Consider the following 18978-nt stretch of genomic DNA (forward strand, 5'->3'; position numbering starts at 1 on the left):
CCAGCACTAGGACCCAGCAGGACCCTTGATGATGAACAAGCAGCCCCTAGTCAAAAAGTGTAGCGGCCACTCTGACTCACTTGGCCGCACAGAGGCCGACAGACCTCCGCTGTGTATGCGGGTACAACTCCTCTCATATGAGCAGAACTTTGAACCGAAGCAACTGAGGGATTATTACTGGAAACAAATCGGGCGGCACAGACTTCAGAATATCTGAAGACATGGACTCCAAACGCCAGAGTGGTAAGTAAATATCCATGTATCGCACGGTAACTGTAAATACTTTATGATAAAGCCTCCATAGGTTGGGTGGGCACCAGTGTAAATGCAAGAGCTCCTCCACAGCGAGGCCACATTCATAAACCCTAACAGAAACAACTGGCTACATTAAAAAACATTATCAAACGTATCAGATACGATATGCAGTTGTTTTCCAAACAAAAGCAATGTTATGGGTGGTTTTAATACATCTGGGTTCTCGTTAAACACACGTGAATGGAGAGGCAGCATCTGTCTCAAGTTTCTCTGAGTGAGCGAGCAGAGAGCGCCTCGCGCCTCGCTGCCGGTTGACTGCTGGGGAGTGATGTCATACAGCCACGCGCCGGGTGGTGCGCTGTGTGAGTGGATGGAGGAGGTATCCTCAGGTAGAGTGATGCAATCTGATACCAACAGAAAAGTGCCCTGTTGGAAGCAGCGCTGCTGGTGGGAAGCAGCAGCAACTGAATGGCTGCTCTGTTTTAAAACCCTTCAGGCCACTGTGTTGCAAACAGGAAGCTTCTTTACGGGAGACCAGGTGATGAAGAAGGGGCTTAATTTGAAAGATAATAAGAAAGAGGGTTCGTTTGTCACAGAGGTAACTGGTTAAATAGGCAGTTTGCATTAAACGGAAATGTAAATGGATGTAAATGGCACAGCTCAGTGCAGCTACAGAATTAAATTCTAAGCACCTTATCTTGGAATTTGGGACTCTTATCTTATCTCATCTCATCTCATCTTATCTCATCTTAACATCTTATAACACATAACTGCCCCAGCTCACTGTATTTTTATTTAGCGTGCAGTCCATCTCTTTTTATTATAAGATTAGTGTGAATTTATTGATAATTCATCTTTTGAAGCAGCTAAATATAAATAAGCCATTCTTTTTTGTCTTATGGAGGTGACAAATAAAAGGAAAAAAAATAACATTGTTGGGCCACTACATGCCACAGTATGGCACTGATCTTAAATATCTCTGGATCTCTAATGGAGGTCTCTTTTCTCACTCATTTGGTGTTTTAGTGATAGTGGTGCTCACAGTGCCTAACAAGCTGATCTAAAATCACAGATAGGTGTTCTTCCAGGTTGAGACCAGGTGATTGTGAAGGCTACAGCACATGATACACATCACTTTTTTATTATTAATTAAGTGATTAATTAATCACCTGTGTCTTAAGGATAAGAGTGTTGCTAACTAGTAAAGGCCATTCAAATCAGAAGTGATTCTTTGTAGGATAAAAGCTATGTTACTCTTCCCTGTAAAAGCAGGGAACACCAACAAAGTCACCAGGCGCCCTCGCTGCAGAGTTTGGATTTCTCCTTTAGATTGTCCCCTTTCTATCTGTAAATTTGTCTGTTTGTCGAGGGATGAAACAAAAACTACCAAGCTGACTTTCATGAAAAGTTGCGCAGACTTAGAGCATGGACAAATTGAAGAACCGATTCAGCTTTGTTGTGCATCTGGATCACTTTCTTTTTCTTTCCTTAAAAACTGGAAAATGCTGCATTTGCCTTGGCAGAAGTTGGGCTTGCTGCCCTTTTAGTTATTTTATTTACACCTCTGCTTTTCCAGTCTGAAAATGTGTTGTAGGGGAAAAACATGGAGCACTCAGACACAAGCGGCAGATCCACAGCCAAATGGTTGGAGCAGCTGTACACTGCAGGAGAAAATATTCTCACAGTAAATGTGTGAATAATTGATACTGGAGATTTGGCAAAATATTGCAAGAGCTTCAGTGGCTGGGAAAAATTGGTAGATTCTGAGCTGTGGATAAAGGAGAGATTAAAGAGCTGCAAAGTTTTCTCACAACCCTATTTTAATTTAAAAAGGTAAACCTACCCCTCACTGAATTTTACACTATTTCTATGTGCATTCTGCCTATAAGTGGTTTATTGCATTTGCACATATGATTTTCCTCAGTTTAATATGTGTCACAAGCCTTGACCTCTGCCATGTTTGCCTTACAATCCCTTTTCCTCTACAATTCATTCCAGCGCGCTACACACCCCCTCGCTCCATTTTCAAAAAGTGCACAACTCCCTCTTGATTGGATTTCAAGTTGTGTTTCACACAGAAATATAACCTTCATGAGTGGAAGTGAGTCTGCAGCTCAAAGCCAGAATTAGCTGCGCTTCAAATCAGCTGTGATTACATTTTCTGTAACAGAAACGCAACAGAGCAGCAGGTCTATACATGAGGCCCATGTGGGTCTGGTGTAGGTGGAAGCTAAGCTGATGTGGTGATGATAGCAGCCTCCCCCCACCACCAAGTGGAAAAACAGAGAATCATGATATTTTGTCCTCATCATCACCCTGTCACTCCCTGTAAAAGCAATAAAAAATAAAACCTTTGAGTGGGTGCGTGTGTCTGTGTGTGTACGTACGTCTCAGTGTTTGCATTTGTGAAAGACAGTGATGACAGGTAATAACAGTAAAGTGTGGTCTGGTCCAGTCATTTTAAATCGTGTGCACTTGATAGGATTATTGCAGACTTAGTTCAAGAAAAGAAACGCAACTAGCTAATTTCCCGATTTCATGCCTTCACACTAACTCATACTAACTGTGTTCTGGCTGCTGCGTTATCTTTACAAACCATTTTCATTCCACTCTGGGCAAATAAAGAATTTCAGTATTTATAAAAGTCGTTTGTGCCCCTCTGTTTCCTGTGTTTCCACACCATTTGCTATCTGCAGAAAATGATAAGATACTAAAAGAATGCGAAAAGAATTCGTCTACTGTTTCCCCCCAGCTGGTTCTTTTTAAGTATCTTGCTATCTTTGTTGTGGACTTTTTAAAGTGTCTAACTGAATGCTAACCCCAGGCAAGCACTGACACCATCTTTTGTTGTCACGAAAATATGAATTACTGGATGCTGTGTCTCTGAAGTAGACTTTTGTCTTAGTGGGAGCTGCTGGGCCTGCCAAGCCTTGAACTTTGGCCTCTGTCTGAAGAGGATGGGTGTCTGGGGAAGGGACAGAGGGAGACAGGCGAGGGAGAGGAGTTGAAGGAAAAGGATCTCAGAGGAAGGGAAAGAAAGGAGTGGCAGAGAGAATATGCAATCTGGAGGGACCTCAGTGCTGAGGAGTGTGGGGGAGGCAGGAAGAGGACAGTTTCATACGGTTTTTGCATGGAGTATATGTCTTAAATTACCCTTGTTACACATATTAATGTCAATCAGGTAACAGAACCATTGGAAGCAAGAAGCAGTACAGTTCAGTGCATTCATATAGAGTACTTCTGAGTCATGAAGTGTTGCTAAAATTATAACGTGGAGGGATATTTTGAATGGGAGAGGCAAGTGAAGATGGGTAACCTTGGATTTATGTTAATTGGTGTGTTCGAATTGTAATGGATGGGAATGAAAGCCTCAGTTTAGGAGATCCAAAGTGTCTTTCCTGTTTTGACCTGCTGCCCATAGGTATTATGTGGCGAGAAAAGCAGCAGCAGCAGCAGCAGTAAGTAGCAGTTGTTTTGTTCTAAGCTGCAACCAAACACACTAAATCAGTCCAAATGAGAGTCGCATGGCCCGAGTCTCATGACTGATCTTCATCAGGAAGTCTGTCTGTGGAAACACACAGAAAAAGGAACGTGAAGACGCACAAACAAACACATTCCTCTTTGTACTCTTGTGACTGTATGTTTACTCAGACGAGGAAGCGAGAGACGAATTAACAGTGAGCGTTTGTGCTTCCTCTTAGTTAAGTGAATGATTGTGTCTATCAGTGGAAAAAAAAAAAAATTTGAAGAAGAAATTTGTGCCGTGTGTGTGTGTGTGTGTGTGTGTGTGCTTGCATGTGTGTGGTTCTGGGTGGAGTGGGGGTGTGTGGGGCAGTGGGGGATTACAAAGATCCCTCTGTGGGTGAGACAGACCACAATCCTGCAGAACAGCTGATTCTCAGCTTCTGAACCCTCAGGTCCCTTGAGAGAGAGAGGGAAATAGAAGGAGAGAGAAATAAAGATATAGACTCAGACATGAGGGGGAGAGAGAGAGAGCCTGTGCACTGATGTCCTTGACTGTGCGTGTCTTTGAGACTGGCAGAAAATAGATCAGAGCACTGGTCTGATTACTCGAGATCTTTGTTGATTGTTTTGTAATTGAAGTTTCCTCAAGTAAAGCAAAATGCATCTGCAAATTGAGCACCCATCAGATAAGAATCTTTCTATTCGGTTGGTTTGGGAAAAATCTAGAGTATGGGCAAGAGATGGAAGGAGAGCATGCAGCGAGAGAAGATGTTGGGGCAGAAACAGAAACAGCAGGACACAAAATGGGAAAGTGGGAAGAAGTGAAGGAGGAGGTGAGGTGAGGTTCATAATGGAATGGAGAGTCAAGATCAGGAAGGAGGGGAGAGAAGCTCCCGTCGACAGCTAAGACAGGAAACCACAGCTGCACTCGCACGTACACTCACTCAAACACACACGCACGCACACACACAGCTGCTGGAGATACAACCCTGCATGCCCGTGGATTGAGACCGTGCAGCTGCGTTGCACCACGCCCCTCTTACACTGTGTGTTAGTTCCTGTTTTGTTTTCTCCGGGAGTCTCTGACTCCGACAATACGATTGTTTGCTCTGGTCTTGCCGAGCATTGTGGCCATCTAATTTTGGCCCTTGCGGAGACAATAGAGTATTGTCCGAGTGAGAGGGGGAGGCGGAAGAGGCTTGTGGGAGAGTGAGGGTTTTTTCACTCACTCTCTCTGTCTTCACGTTGTGTGAGAGGAAAACAGACTGTTTTGATCTTATTTTTATTTAACCCTTGTTCCACTTTTTTTCTGGGAATGGACAATTCATTTATTATTTTTTTTAGGTGTACTTATGTCATAATAAATTGTAAACATACTAAAGCTTATTGATCTGACTAATCATTGTGAAGCATGTTCTTCTTAGCAAAGCCATAAAATTAAGTGGATCAGATAGTAAAAAGGGACACGAGGTGAAAGAGTCTGCTTTTTCAAGTAATTCCTGAAAAATCCTGTTGCTTTTCCAGCTTTCCAGCTATGAACTTTCTGCTTTGTATTATGAATGAAACTGAACTGTAAATTTGACAATTTTAATGCCAAAAAATACAAAATCTAAATGTTTCCACAACCTATAATCTTTCCAGTGTGGAAAAAGCCACATAAAGAGCACAGGCTATTAAAATCTCCCACTGGAAACCAAAGTGACATGAAACTATTTTAGACTTGGTTGCACTTGACCTGTTCAAGTGTATGAATAATACTTCATCAAATAACAGTGGATAATATCAGAGTCCTATAAGAAGCAGTTCTAATGTCTATGATAATATTCAGTGTTTAATTAAAAGTCAATATCAGAAGAAAAGCTGCTTGCTTCGGGTTCAGACTAATCCTAAGATACGCCTTTCAATCTTCTTATATGAAGAAGTAAACAAGTAAATGAACTAACTTGGGGCTTCAAGCAGTTTGGTAACCATCTCCTGTCCTGTGTGGTAAAGCTATACATTTTCTTCTTCACTTTGGCTCCATTTCCTTTAGGGAAGGAAGCTTCCTCCCCCTCACCTTCTTTTTTCTCCGGCTTCCCCCCCCCCGCTCCTCCTGCTCCTCCTCTTTGTCGGCTGTGAGCAGGCAGGATGTGTGAGAGTGTGTCAGGGCATTTGGAACAATGTCAAGGTCAACAAAACACACACACGGACACACACGCTTGACCCACACAGGATGTAGGAGTGAAAAAAGTAAATTTTTCAAAGAAAGCACAAAATATCAACGTGGAAAGTCGGATTTAACGCTTAGTAGTGACACACAGAGAACTCGCTGTGTGCCCAAAAGGCTTGCTCCGAGCGGGACAAAATCACCAGGGTGACATTAAGGGATGTTAAAAATCTTTTCCCTGTCAGCTGTTGCAGCAGCTGACAGCTGAGTTCCAAACTGACTTCATGCCACTTGTGAACTGACAGTTTTAGTCATATTTGCCTGTATGGCCTTGTGATGATCTGATGACCATGCTGAGCACACAGGATTTTACTTTATTGCTTTTACCTTAAACATTCTTCCCTTAGACAATATTATAGCCTAAAAACTGCATACAGCATTATTACCATGCAGATTGTACGCTGTTATATTTATCTATAAAATCTGACTACAGCAGCTAAAGACATAAAGGCCTAAATGACCTCCAGTTTTCTGCTTCTGAATTCAGATAAATCTGGTTATTGTACTGCTATCCTTAAAATCTTAGAAACATGCTGTCTAACCAGATACTTTCTGTGTATTGCATTACTGTGGCCTTCAGTAACACTGTGAGGCATCCTTGAGTCATTTTTGTCCAGGACATATCCATAAGCACACACATCAGACAAATATGTAAGAATGTTTTCTTTCATGTGCTAAATTCAATGGGAAACACCCTTTCTTAGAGTGATGCTAAAAAAAAATAGTTCATACTTTTTTACTTTGTGGCTGGACTCTTGTAATTCATTATTATCAGGCTGTTTTAAAAACTCCCTAAAAAGCCTTCAGTTGTTTCAAAACACTGCAGTGAGAGTACTAACAGTGATTAGTAAGTGAGATCATATTTCTCCCAGATTAGCTTCTCTTCATTGGCTCCCTGTTGAATTTAAACTTCGCCTCACACACAAGGTCTTGAATAATCAGGGCCCGTCATATCTTAAAGACCTCACAGTACCATATGATTATAAACAGAACACTTCGCTCTGAGACTGCAGGCTTATTTGTGGTTATTAAAGTTTCTAAAAGTAGAATGGGAGGCAGAGCTTTCAGCTGTCAGGCTGCTCTTCTGTGGACCCAGCTCCCAGTTTGTATTCAGTAGACAGACACCCTCTCTACTTTTAGGATTAGACTTAAAACTTTCCGTTTTGATAAAGCATACGGTTAGAACGATCCCTCCCTGACTTCCCATGATGCACTGAGTGGTTCTTCTCCACTTATCTCTTCTCACTCCCTATTCATTATATGGCTTTGTAAGTCATTACACTTTGTGTTATCCCTCCCATGGTGTGTGTTTTGTTCTTGTTTCTCTGTGCCCTCCTTTTCTTTTTTCCCCTCACCCCATTCTGGCTGCCTATCCCTGAGCCTGGTTCTGCTGCAGGTTTCTTCCTGTTAAAAGAAAGTTTTTCCTTCCCACTGTCACCAAGTGCTTGCTCATAGGGGATCGTCATATTGTTGGGGTTTTCTCTCTAATATTGTGGGATCTTTACATTACAATATTTTGATGAATTGATGCTATATAAATAAAATTTTGGTGAAGTAAATAACCTGGTGGTTCTTGAAATCAGAAGAGTATTACGTGATGTCTGTTTTTTTGTGGTTTCTAGTTGTGATGGAACGACTTGTAAATGAGTTAGGCTCTCTGCTGAAGATGCTGGACCACGAGACGGTCAGTCCTGCTACCGCTGAAAAAATGGCATCCATACGCAACATCCTGGACTCACTGCAGCTGTCAGGTACAGAATCTCCAATGTTAGGATGGCAATGTAAATAACCCAGGTCAATATTTCTTACCATGTACAGTTCTTGTACAGCACAGGTTAATACATTTCACACAGCACAGAAATAATTTACAGTTCTTTACTCAGTCAACTGCACTGAATGACCTTTCCCACTTGTATAAATTTAGGACTTCAAAGAAGGTCCACTCAGTCCTGGCTGGTCCAGCCAGCCATAGTCTAAGCAGTTTAAGGTCTGGCTGCAGATAGACTACATCAATAAAGTGAAAAACTCATTTGTTCAAACTTCCAATTGTTTTTAAGTCACTCACTATGATTTTGATGTTGCTGTTTGCTTGATGGTTTTGTGATTTCCGCTGACTGTGTAATATATTATCCCTTGAAGATAATAAAGATCTGATCTTTCAGATGGAGCCCAGTAATAATAAAACTGCCCTTTTGTGTTATGTTTATTATTTATTTTATTTCCTGCTCTTCTGTCAGGTGCTACTGGCTTCTCATAGCATGCATAGTTCTACTGTAATATTGGACACCTAGAGACTGAAGTTTCTGTCCTTTGGACATCTGCATTTCGGTTAGGTTTTGGGGAAAAGATTTTAGGTTGAAATATGACTAGCAGAAACATCAGTGCAGTATTTAAAAATGGTGCTTCATTAGAAAAAAGTCATGCATTATAAACAGTTTGATTGCCAGACTTGTCTCATTAGTGCCAAGAAACACCTTCTGCACACCAGCAGGTCAGATAGAACAGCAGCATTTGGTGTGCTGGCATTACAAAAATAGTAAAAGCAGCACTTTATTTGAATACAATGTATATATAAGAATATTCAATGTAGAAGTGTTTTTTTATTTATTCAGGATGAATTCAGCTGAGTTTGATGGCAGCAGTTTAGCCAAAAAAAAAAAAAAGTCAGAAGTGTCACATCAACAGTACTACAGCATGTCTTTCTTTTTTGTCTTTTTGCAATGGTGCGACCCTACTGTCATCAGCCAACCAGACTGAAACTGCTCAACTTGAGAGAGTGCAGCAGTTGTTGTGCTACAAAATGCAGCCTCTGTGACATGAAATCTTGCTGAGGTCTTTACAGACAAATCCCTTTTTATCTGGAAGAATACAGGATGTCGGGGAGGATAAAAGGATCCGTGTAAGAGGATAATGAAATGCAAAGAGGATAATGAGAACAGCAAAACATCCCGATGGTTTCAGAACACAAATATTAGACTGGACCCAGCCTGGCGTGTCCATACTCATCTTTTTTAAAGAGTTGCTGTGTATTTCGCATCATTTTATCTGTTTTTTTCTGTCAAATCTTTCTGTGACCTTTCACACACATTTTCTTTGTTCTTGCTGTACAAAGATTTTCAATCTCAGTTCTGTACTCCCTGTACATAGGTCATCATAGATCTAATTTTTATTGCAGATGAAATACTATTTATACTTCGTGACACTGTCTTTTTATTCAGTCTCTATAGCCCTTCATAATCCTGACCTAAAAGCTATAGGCTATGTTAACCCTAACTCTGATCCTGTTTTTAATCCATAATTTGTCTTTTCCACAGTGAACGGCTCTGATGTCTACATGAACAGCTGTCTCTATGGCAATGGCACGAGCTTTGTAGAGTCTCTGTTTGAGGATTTTGGTTAGTAGACCTTCAAAATACCTTCGGTTCAGTTCAGTTACAAAAAAAATCCTTTGTGTATGTATTTACAATCATTATACCTCAGTTTATAAAAAATTATAAAGTTAATCATGATTAATCCTATCAGGCTGTGATTTGCACATGCTCAGTGCATCTCCAGTGGAGCAGAAAGAGCACAAGGATGAAGAGGAGAAGACTCATCCCAATAAATCTGTAAGTCATTCACAGAAACTACTTACCTACATCAGCCTTCCTTTTACCCCCAGTTCTGGTTCAACAGCTACCTTTGGTTTTCAGACCCCAACTGACACGCCTCCTCCTCCTCTGCCAACTACACCCCTTCCTGATGACTACTATGAAGAGGCTGTTCCTCTAGATCCCGGATCTACTCCTCAGTACTTTACCACCAGTATGAACACATGCATATACAAACGCACATGTGTGTGCGCATTCATATATAATGGTAATCGGATCAGTACCTGTGGTTCTGCTTTCTCACATACTCTATCTGTTCATCTGTAGCATCCAGGAACTCTGTGGAGGACGCCTATTATGAAGATGCTGACAATAACTACCCCACCACCAGAATGAATGGGCCTCCCAAAAGCTCCTGTGAGTCTTAATCTGACCCCTATTGATGCTAGTTTATGTCTAGTAGTAGAGCTAGGATTTTGTGAATCACAATTTGTTTTGTGGATCTTTTGTAAAACAATAATTGCTTTGGTACTCAGACAATGACTCAGATGCTCTGAGTAGTTCCTACGAGTCTTACGAAGAAGAGGAAGAGGAAGCAAAGGGCCGAGACCAGCCTCAGAGATGGACAGCCGAGGAAAGCCCAGATGGGCCGGTTCGAGACTGCCGCATCTGTGCCTTCCTACTGCGAAAGAAACGCTTTGGCCAGTGGGCTAAGCAGCTTGTTGTTGTCCGAGACAGTAAACTGCAGGTAAATAGATGCTGCTGTTTATTAATGTTTATTTTATCATTCAAATCAAAGAATTGTCTTTTTCTGTTGTTATTCAAGGTAAATCCTTATTTATTTATGGTGAATCAGACGGTTGAACATACTTATTTGTAAGCCACAGTTTACAGTTATTTTCCAGCTTATAACAGTAAGAGGCTAGGCTTACATAGATTATCTTTTACTCAAATAATGCATGTTCTTGACTTCTTCCTTCACAGTGTTTTAAAAGCATCAAAGAGAGCTCTCCCAACACAGAGCTCCCACTGAATCTTTGCAACGTCATCTATGTCCCCAAGGAAGGCCGGAAAAAGCGACACGAGTTGCGCTTCTCGTTACCTGGGGGTGAAGCGCTAGTCTTGGCAGTCCAGAGTAAAGAACAGGCCCAGCGATGGCTCAAGGTACCTTTTTTCACCTCATTAGGGGCATGGTGCTGAGACACACGAGCAGACACAAGGCTGTAAATGAATGTTTTCTTTTTCTCTGTCCAGGTGGTCCACGATGTTGGCAGCCAGTGTAGCAACACTGAGGGGCTGGATGGATCAACTTCTCCAATTATACAGAGGAAGCTGGAGCTCGACAAGGTGAGTGTGCTTATCTGCGTATGTCCTTGAATGTCAGACTGTTTGTCCGCAGTGTTCTCTTTGTCGTCTTGCCACAAAGACCAAAATTTCCCATAAAACAGTCTTAATGAGGAGCCCCAATGCCGGTCTAACGCTGTGCTCTTACTGTGTCTTACTATGACAAATGTAATTTGTGGCATACTGAATATATACCCCAGTTTTAACATTTCAGTGTCGCTGACATCACCCTCTTTCAGCCCACGCATGACACAACTATTCCTTTGGCTTCTAGTTTACAAGCAGTGAGTGAGGTGATTATTGCGGTTGCTGAGTTGCCTTGGTTTCAAAGAGCTTCAAGTCCTGAACAAACTGAATGCATGCTGACATGGCAGTTACACCCCACGTTGGCAGAAAGAAATAGTCATACTCCCAGAGGATACATTAATTTTTATTTATTTTTATTTTTAACATGGTTTTGCACAATTTAAATGTTTTGTTATAAAACGGAAAGTCAAATGTGCCAATTTGTGCTATTTCTTGTCTCCTCTCTTCAAATGTTATAAAAGAGAGAAGTAAAAGTGTTTTGTTCCTTTTGTTGCCAGGTGCTACAGTCTGACAGACAGGCTTCAGACTCAGACAGCGGGCCAACAGCAGACAGTCAGGCCACTGCACACGGGTCAGGACGAGACACTACTGACTCACTCAGTACGTGAACCTTCACCAGCAGTTTTTGAGATGTTTTTGTTGCAACCGACTCTTTTTTATTGTGGTTGCTTCATTGAAATAAGCTTCTTGTGTGTACACTCTCAGTAATTATAGCACAAGACATGTTATTGCAGGTTAAATCGGTGGTTATAGTGAGATTTAACGTTAGATTAGTGTCTGTGGGTAATTTCTCAGTGTTACCACAGATATATTGGGACAGTTCAGCATGATTTACACTTTACACGCTCTTTAAAATCACAGCAAAGCATCTTTCTGGTCTCGTTGGCATATTTCACAGTGAAAACAAACATTTAGATAGATGGTTGTTAAAGGGTATTTAGGCACAGTTTCGCAAATGCAGCACACTGTTGATCTGTGGGGAGAGGCATAACACCTTCCTCTCAAGTGTTGTTAGATTAGGAGGTAAAGGATTCATTTCAGTATATTTGTAACACACATCATATACTGCATTGCTCTTCTAGCTTCCCATAAGCTCATTTTATGTTACCTTTTTTTATGAAAAGAGAGGAACACTGTATGAGTAATACTATTCTGACTCATTCATTGATACTTTGTAGTGAATTAAAAAAAGGTAAACTAATAACTGGCAGGGAGATGATTTTTTCCTCCGTTATTCTACATCTTTAACATAGAGAAACAAACATAGTTACAGTTTAAAAGAAATATAAATGACTATGATGCAACTTCTCTGTAGTAAATGATAACTGTATGTCTGTTACAAAATTTAATGGTTGTTGATGGGTTTTGCGTGAATAGTGTTTGACGTATCTTTTTAAACCATAAATATTTAAATAAGGGTTCTTGGTGTTGACTTCCTGGTGTTGTTGATAAAAACCTACAGTGATGGCTACAAGTTGTTGTTGAAAAACTCCTAACTTAGCCTAGACCTTAAAATTCTTCAAATGGGTCCTCAGTTTCTAAGAGTCCCCACTTTCAGGGTCTGGAACTCAGGTCCCCACAAGGCTACAAAAGCAAACACACAATAATCAAACACACACACACACACACAGAATATTTTTGTTTTTCTATCTACAAAATCAGGAAGGGAGATCCAGGGAGATCCTTGGTGTTGGGTCAGAAAATAGGTCAAACACAGTGAAGTTGGGAAACAGTTGTTTCAAATCTGTTTACGGACGAAGGAACTCTGATCCTAAAGAGACATGAGAGAGAGGGAGAAACAGGAAGTGAGGCTCGAGCAGATATGACATCCTTCCTGTCCTCTTCCTGCGATTGTCTCCCACTGACATCATCAGGAAGTAGTGTGAACAGTGCACTGCAGCACCTGGTACATTCAGAGTGAACTTGCAAACTGGCTGTAGGGGTCTGGTTGAATAAATACAAGCCATCTCTGAAATAACAAGATATTATTTCTTCAAAAGCTTCATGAGTCCTGTTTGGGTACAGGGTCTTTTTCAAAAATGTATTTTTCCCAGAATTCAGACCTTTTACTTTATTCCAGTTTTCATCAAGTTTTTGTTACATTGTAACTGATAAAATGTAAAACTTTAGAAAAAATAAGTAATTTTTTTATTTCAAAAACAGCATGATACTATAATGATGAGGCAACATTGTCTTTTTTACTGGCTGGATGTTATAAAGTTCAACTTCAGGATGTGTTTGACTTCAGACAGGGGGAAGCGTGGAGCATTTTCAGAGCTGACCGGGTCGATGAGCCGAGCAGCTGGGAGGAAAATCAATCGGATCATCACCTTTTCCAAGCGGAAACCTCCTTTACCAGGAGAGCCTCCTTTGTCTTCTGGCCAGCACGACAACCCCCGCTCTGGTGAGAAGACCTGATGAATACTTTGTTGAATGGCTGGTTAGTTAGAGAATCATCATAAGTGGCTGATTGATGTTTAGATTGTTTTCTATTAGCATTTGTAATTTGACATCAGTGTCAAAGAGTGTTAAAGGACAAATTAATGCTGATGATGCACAATTCAGAACAGAATAAAAATGCCTTTTGGGAAAAAACGTATAACTGTAGAGATGTAAAGGGTATTGTACATATTCTTCCTATAATACACCAAATATTTGTCCACAAATTCCTCCTCCATGATCAGGAGCTAAACAATTATAATGTGCTGTAATGGGCACAAGTAGATATTGAGTCCCTGAAGTTTTTATTCAATATCAGATGTTATGACATCATCATTTTGCCTAGTCAACACCTAAGAGCAAGCGAAAATGACAAATTTTTAGCATTCATGCAAATATAACACCTTATGAAAACATCATATCATATTAATTTCATGACAATAACATCTAATTTAGATCCAGAAACCGAACTTCACATCTAACAGTGTTGGATACAGTATATGACAATGAATGAAGCAACCTAAACGTATTGATCTGGATTGAATATATTATTACTCTGAATTTTTTCAGGAATCAGTGGAAACAAAAATTTAAGTTTAATGTATCACTTAAAAACGTTGATTTTGATTCTTTTAGACTGAGTTAAGTCTGCCATGTTAAGACACTGTAAATATGCCTGCAGTTCACGTTCTTTTTAACACACTCATCAGGATATCTGAGCGTGTGTCTGAGCGGCTCTTGGAGGGAGCGATGGTGCGTGCTCCGGGGTGGAAGTTTGTACCTGCAGAAGGACCCCGGGGACCAGCGACCCCCAATCATTGTGGTGCCACTCAAGGGGGCAGAGGTGGTGCCAGGCGGGCTTGGACCTAAACATCCGTTCTCTTTCCGCATCCTACAGGGAGGCAACGAGCTGGCAGCTCTGGAGGTGAAGCAAGAGATCTTGAACCATTTTATCCAGCACAGGAGATTTAATGTATATACAGACTGATTTTATTTGTGCCACTTGGTTACATCAGTGTTGATATAGCTGAGAGGGATCATCAATGTGTGCACAGGCATGCCACGCCTTACATTTTTCTGCTCATGGACTAAAAAAAAAATGTCCGTGTGTCTGTTTGTGCTTGTGTGTCGTTCAGGCCAGCTGCTCTGAGGATCTTGGCCGCTGGCTTGGAGTTTTGTTTGCAGAGACCGGCAGCAGCACTCTCCCTGAAGAGTTGCACTATGATTACATCGATGTGGACACACTTACTGACATACGGCATGCTGCCAGACACTCCTTCTTGTGAGTCAACAGTATGCGTTTTTGTGCATATGTTTACCCAGCAGTCTTTTATTACAGCTTTTATTCTGAAATACTCATTTTTGTATTTATATATCTTCCTCTTCTTTTCCTCCCAGGTGGGCTACAACTGCTAACTCCTCCAGCAGTGCTTCAATAGACTCCAGAACTTACGATGAGGTCTATGAAAGTGTTGCGGTGAGGAAACTTTATTTTTCTTTAATTCTAAGCAGTGATGAGATACAAAAACCTTTATATTGAACACAGCAGACACAGAGATGTTTAAATCTGCTTCTACTCTCTTTCTCTCCTCACTGATCCTCTCCTCTCTCTTACATTCATTCATTGAAATTTATTGCAGATTTTCAGAATGCAAACACCATTTTTTTTATAACTTAGGATTTTAATACCATTCTTTGTTGAGCTTCACTGGAGCCCCAGTGAAACTACTAATACGGTTTTGGATAGTAGATTAACAAAATATGTTTTAATTTAAAAAAAAAAATCCGATCTTTAAAAAGCTTATATGTATCAGTCATACAAACATATAGTATTTATTGTATTTTCCTTCCTTTTCCTTAAAGTTCCCCTATTACATTTTGTTAATTAGAATTAATTAAATTATTCTGTTGCAGGAAGTGGATGTGGAGAGCAGAGGAGGCCAGGTGAGACGTCACGCTTCGTTCTCCAGCAGGGACTCTGAGAAAACTGAACAACAGGCTGCCATTAAGAGACATGCCTCCAGTGAGTTTCGGTTAATTTCATAATTCATTAGACTGTTTCCATGAAAGTGATTTTGGTTCAAATGTGGCCTTCATTTCCTTCTTTTTCACATCATAGATGTGAATCAGTATGGGCGGTATGGGAAGACGCGGGCAGAGGAGGATGCCAGGCGGTACCTGAGAGAGAAAGAGGAGCTGGAGAAGCAGAAGGAGGACCTCAGAAGTGCACTGATTTCCCTACGCAAGGAGAAAAGGCAGTTGAAGGAGGAGGGGAAGAGCGGCACAGGTCAGAGACGAATCACACACACAGCACTTGTTCAGTCGTAGGCTTCATAGCGGTCCTAATTATGAGTGTGTGTGTGGGTGTGTGTGTGTTCAGGTAATAGCGTGGAAAAGCAGTTAGCTGAGCTGGAAACGCTGTGCAAACAGAAGGAGGAGGAACGGGTGGAGCTGGAGCTGAGACTGACAGAGGTCAAAGAAAACCTGAAGAAGTCACTGGCTAGAGGGGCACTGGGTCCACCTACTGACACCAAGATCAACGTCAAGGTAGGTAGCAAACACACATCTGTTTACAGCTGGAACTCAAACTCTCCTTAGAAAACTCTTAATGAATGTACTTTAAAATATATACAAACGCTCTTATAAGAGTTCTTCATGCCTTAATGACTACAGAGAGATCACCAAGAGGCCAGGAATACGTTTAAATGCAGTCCTGAATGACAGTATTTTGTTTAGGATGGAGGTAAAAAGATGGTACTAAAAATACATCAATATCAAAGACTGCTAAAAGTTCATATGAGCTTCAGTGAAGATTTACGGTTGATTTTTGTCCAGAACATGAGCTGAGGGATTTCTTTGAAGCATATGGACAGCTGGGACTGTATTAAGACAAATCCTATTAATCAGTGTGCAGTGTCTGTTATCAGACCAGTCATTTATTTGATTGCCAAATCTCAGTACCGTACCTTCATACATATTATTTTAAATGCACACTGCTCTCCTATAAGTGGATGCTGTTTTTTATTTACTTAATTTTGTTAGCACTTAAACAACCTGTACATGACCATTCATATTTTCGTTACTGTTGTCACCTTTATAGTTGTTATGGCAACTACACTTACACTAATGACAATTTTATTTTTAATAGTAGAAAGAGAAACAAATACACATATTTAAAATAAATTTACATGCCCGTCTAAACACAGATTAATTAAATAGGTGTCCACAGTAAACTATACTGTTTTGAAGGATTTACACTTATTCATCTGAGGCCCTTTGTTTACCTGTGGATGGTTACCATATGGTCCTTATTTATTTGACTTTTATTTTATTATGATTTATATGTTTGTTTGTTAACATATGATTCTCATTTTAGCCATTTATAATGAGTTTATGTGTTGGGTTTGGTGTTTCACTCTTTCTGTGTTCTTGTTTGCTTGTAATCCATCTGCTTTTCACTGGAAGAACTTTTGGTCTTCTTGTGTTGTTTTTAAAGTAACATCACTGGACTCAAATAAGTGGTTTTTTGGGGGGGGGTTGCCTGTGTGTTCATGCGTAGGCGCAGGGCAGTAAGGTTGAAAAGGTTTACATGGAGACTGTGCCTGTCAACGCGGCATCTGAGCTTCGAAAGCGGCCTCCGTCTCTTTACGCCTCCTCCAAGGGGAATGTGATGCAGAAGGCAAAGGTAGAGTGTGCGTGTGTTTGTGTGTGCGAGGACCAAAAACTGTTTGACTCACATGCTCCCGTTTTATGGTTTCCAGGAGTGGGAGTCAAAGAAGGGGACATAGAGTGATCATAAACAGATCGACAGATGGACACGAGGACGTTTGAAAGGAAAACGCAAGAAGAGCAAGAAAACTGGCACTGAAGAGAGAAAGGATGGACTCGGAGGCATTGCGCTCTCATTTCATCTAAAGGAAAAGTACAGGCAGCGTGATGCTGCACCAGCTACTGTAAATACGACATGCTCTGCTGATACATCAGTACCGTGTTAATGTGGATCACTATGAACGTGATGTGTACGTGTTGGTGTGAGTTTGCATGCGTGTTTACATTTGCACAGGGCTGCAGAAAGTTAAAAAAAAAAGGAAAGCGTAGCAAAGGGAGAGTGTAGTTCTTCAACACTGTGAGTTCAGAGTTACAGGCAAGACGTTTTAGCTACACCCACTGGTTTGTATTATTTTTATACTTGATACTTGGAAATGAAAAATGAAAAACCCGGTTAAATAAAATTCTTTAGTTATAATCTTAAATTATCATTATTAGTAAGAGAAGTACAGCATCTCATATCTTAATTGTGTATTTATACATTTAATAAAAAATATCGAGTAGACACTGTTCCTAAAAGCAATGAATAAATGTTTGTTGTTGCAATGTGAAACAATTGGTTTTAACCTTTATATGACTCTTATTTTTCACATTTGACTTTTGCACTTTATCTTGTTGTATTTTGTGATTGCATAAATGTGTCCTCAGCCCCTCTCAGCTGAATCGTTTGAAGATAAATGCCTGTGTCTGCTTTACCTGCCCTTCACTGAGAAACAAACACACGCAAATGTTGGAGTAAATAATTTTATAAAGAATATTTGTGTTTGGGACTGTTCATTTTTAGTCATTTCTTTAGACTTTTAAGATTCTTTACCAGAGTTTCTTTTATTTCGGGATTATGCTGCCTCCCATCCACCCCCAAGATGAGTTACCAATAATAGCAACAGAGCTCTGAAATAGAAGCACCATCTAGTGGTCAAATAAAATACCACTTTTTTTTAATGTTCTTGTTTTGCTTCCAAAGGCTAATGTTGAAGTTAGCATAATTAACTTCAACATTAAAATAAGTCAATACTTAGGGTTTTTTCCTCTCTTATAAGAGCACAAGGAGCTCCTTAATGTGAAGATAACTACAGTCAAAGCTACTATGTGAGAGGGCAGTGGTTCAATGCCCAGCTCCTCCAGCTTGCATGTTGTTGAGGCCTCCATGGACAATTTACGGGACCCAATACTGTAGCTGACCTCACTGAGTGTGAGACAGTGAGAAAGTGTTTAAAGGCTTATGGGTTGGAGTAGAACGTTAGGTGAGTGTGAATAAAACAGCGTTATAATTTTTCTCTTCGTCTGCTACTTATAAAAAACGTTTTCATGCATGAAAAACACAAATTCACTTTATCCAGAACCCTGTTTGGATCCTACAGTGATTAACTTAAGTGTTTTATGCATATGTTCAGTGCAGCACCATGCGGTTTTCGATCATCATCATTCACATGCTCTGTTAAACTCCAAATGTCTGAATAACAAGCATGGCTTCTTTGTGAGCCTTCAGATAAAGTGATTTGATATCAAACATACAGTCACGGTAAAAAGAGAGTACACCCTCTGCCGATTCTTTGTTTTACATCATTTGATCAGGGCATAATTAAATATATTGATCTGGTCTTCACCAGTTCTTAAGATTAAGCTAATACCACCTCAGATGAAGAAAAGCAATGCATAATACACTATCATTATTTATTTAAGCACGCCCATGATTCTTAAGCTAGTAGAACCACTTTTATCAGCTATAATTTGAAGTACCTTGAAATAATCATTTGTATGACT

The 18978-nt window shown here is 40.4% G+C and overlaps 1 protein-coding gene across 2 annotated transcripts; it reads left to right on the forward strand.

Moving 5' to 3' along the window:
- The first annotated feature begins 67 nt into the window (after window positions 1-67).
- afap1l1b (actin filament associated protein 1-like 1b) lies at window positions 68-17969 on the forward strand. Of its 2 annotated transcripts, XM_039618890.1 has the most exons (19): window positions 68-243; window positions 7549-7677; window positions 9241-9321; window positions 9449-9534; window positions 9619-9730; window positions 9844-9933; window positions 10053-10264; window positions 10501-10680; window positions 10771-10863; window positions 11445-11547; window positions 13196-13351; window positions 14097-14311; window positions 14523-14668; window positions 14785-14863; window positions 15301-15409; window positions 15506-15673; window positions 15767-15933; window positions 16946-17071; window positions 17148-17969. In XM_039618890.1, exons 1-19 carry the CDS (start codon window positions 222-224, stop codon window positions 17172-17174), a joined length of 2301 nt encoding a protein of 766 aa, XP_039474824.1. In that variant the 5' UTR covers window positions 68-221; the 3' UTR covers window positions 17175-17969. The 2 variants fall into 2 exon arrangements, with proteins under 2 accessions (XP_039474824.1, XP_039474825.1); XM_039618891.1 differs by lacking the exon at window positions 16946-17071.
- The last annotated feature ends 1009 nt before the right edge of the window (window positions 17970-18978 follow it).

This window comes from Oreochromis aureus, linkage group 10 (assembly GCF_013358895.1).
Source record: "Oreochromis aureus strain Israel breed Guangdong linkage group 10, ZZ_aureus, whole genome shotgun sequence".
NCBI classification, from domain to species: domain Eukaryota; kingdom Metazoa; phylum Chordata; class Actinopteri; order Cichliformes; family Cichlidae; genus Oreochromis; species Oreochromis aureus.

Coding starts and splice junctions, on each gene's coding strand:
- afap1l1b (XM_039618890.1), top strand. CDS start 222: ATGGACTCCAAACGCCAGAGTG. Junction 10,265..10,500: donor TCCGAGACAGTAAACTGCAG/GTAAATAGATGC, acceptor CTTCCTTCACAG/TGTTTTAAAAGCATCAAAGA. Junction 15,410..15,505: donor CATTAAGAGACATGCCTCCA/GTGAGTTTCGGT, acceptor TTCACATCATAG/ATGTGAATCAGTATGGGCGG.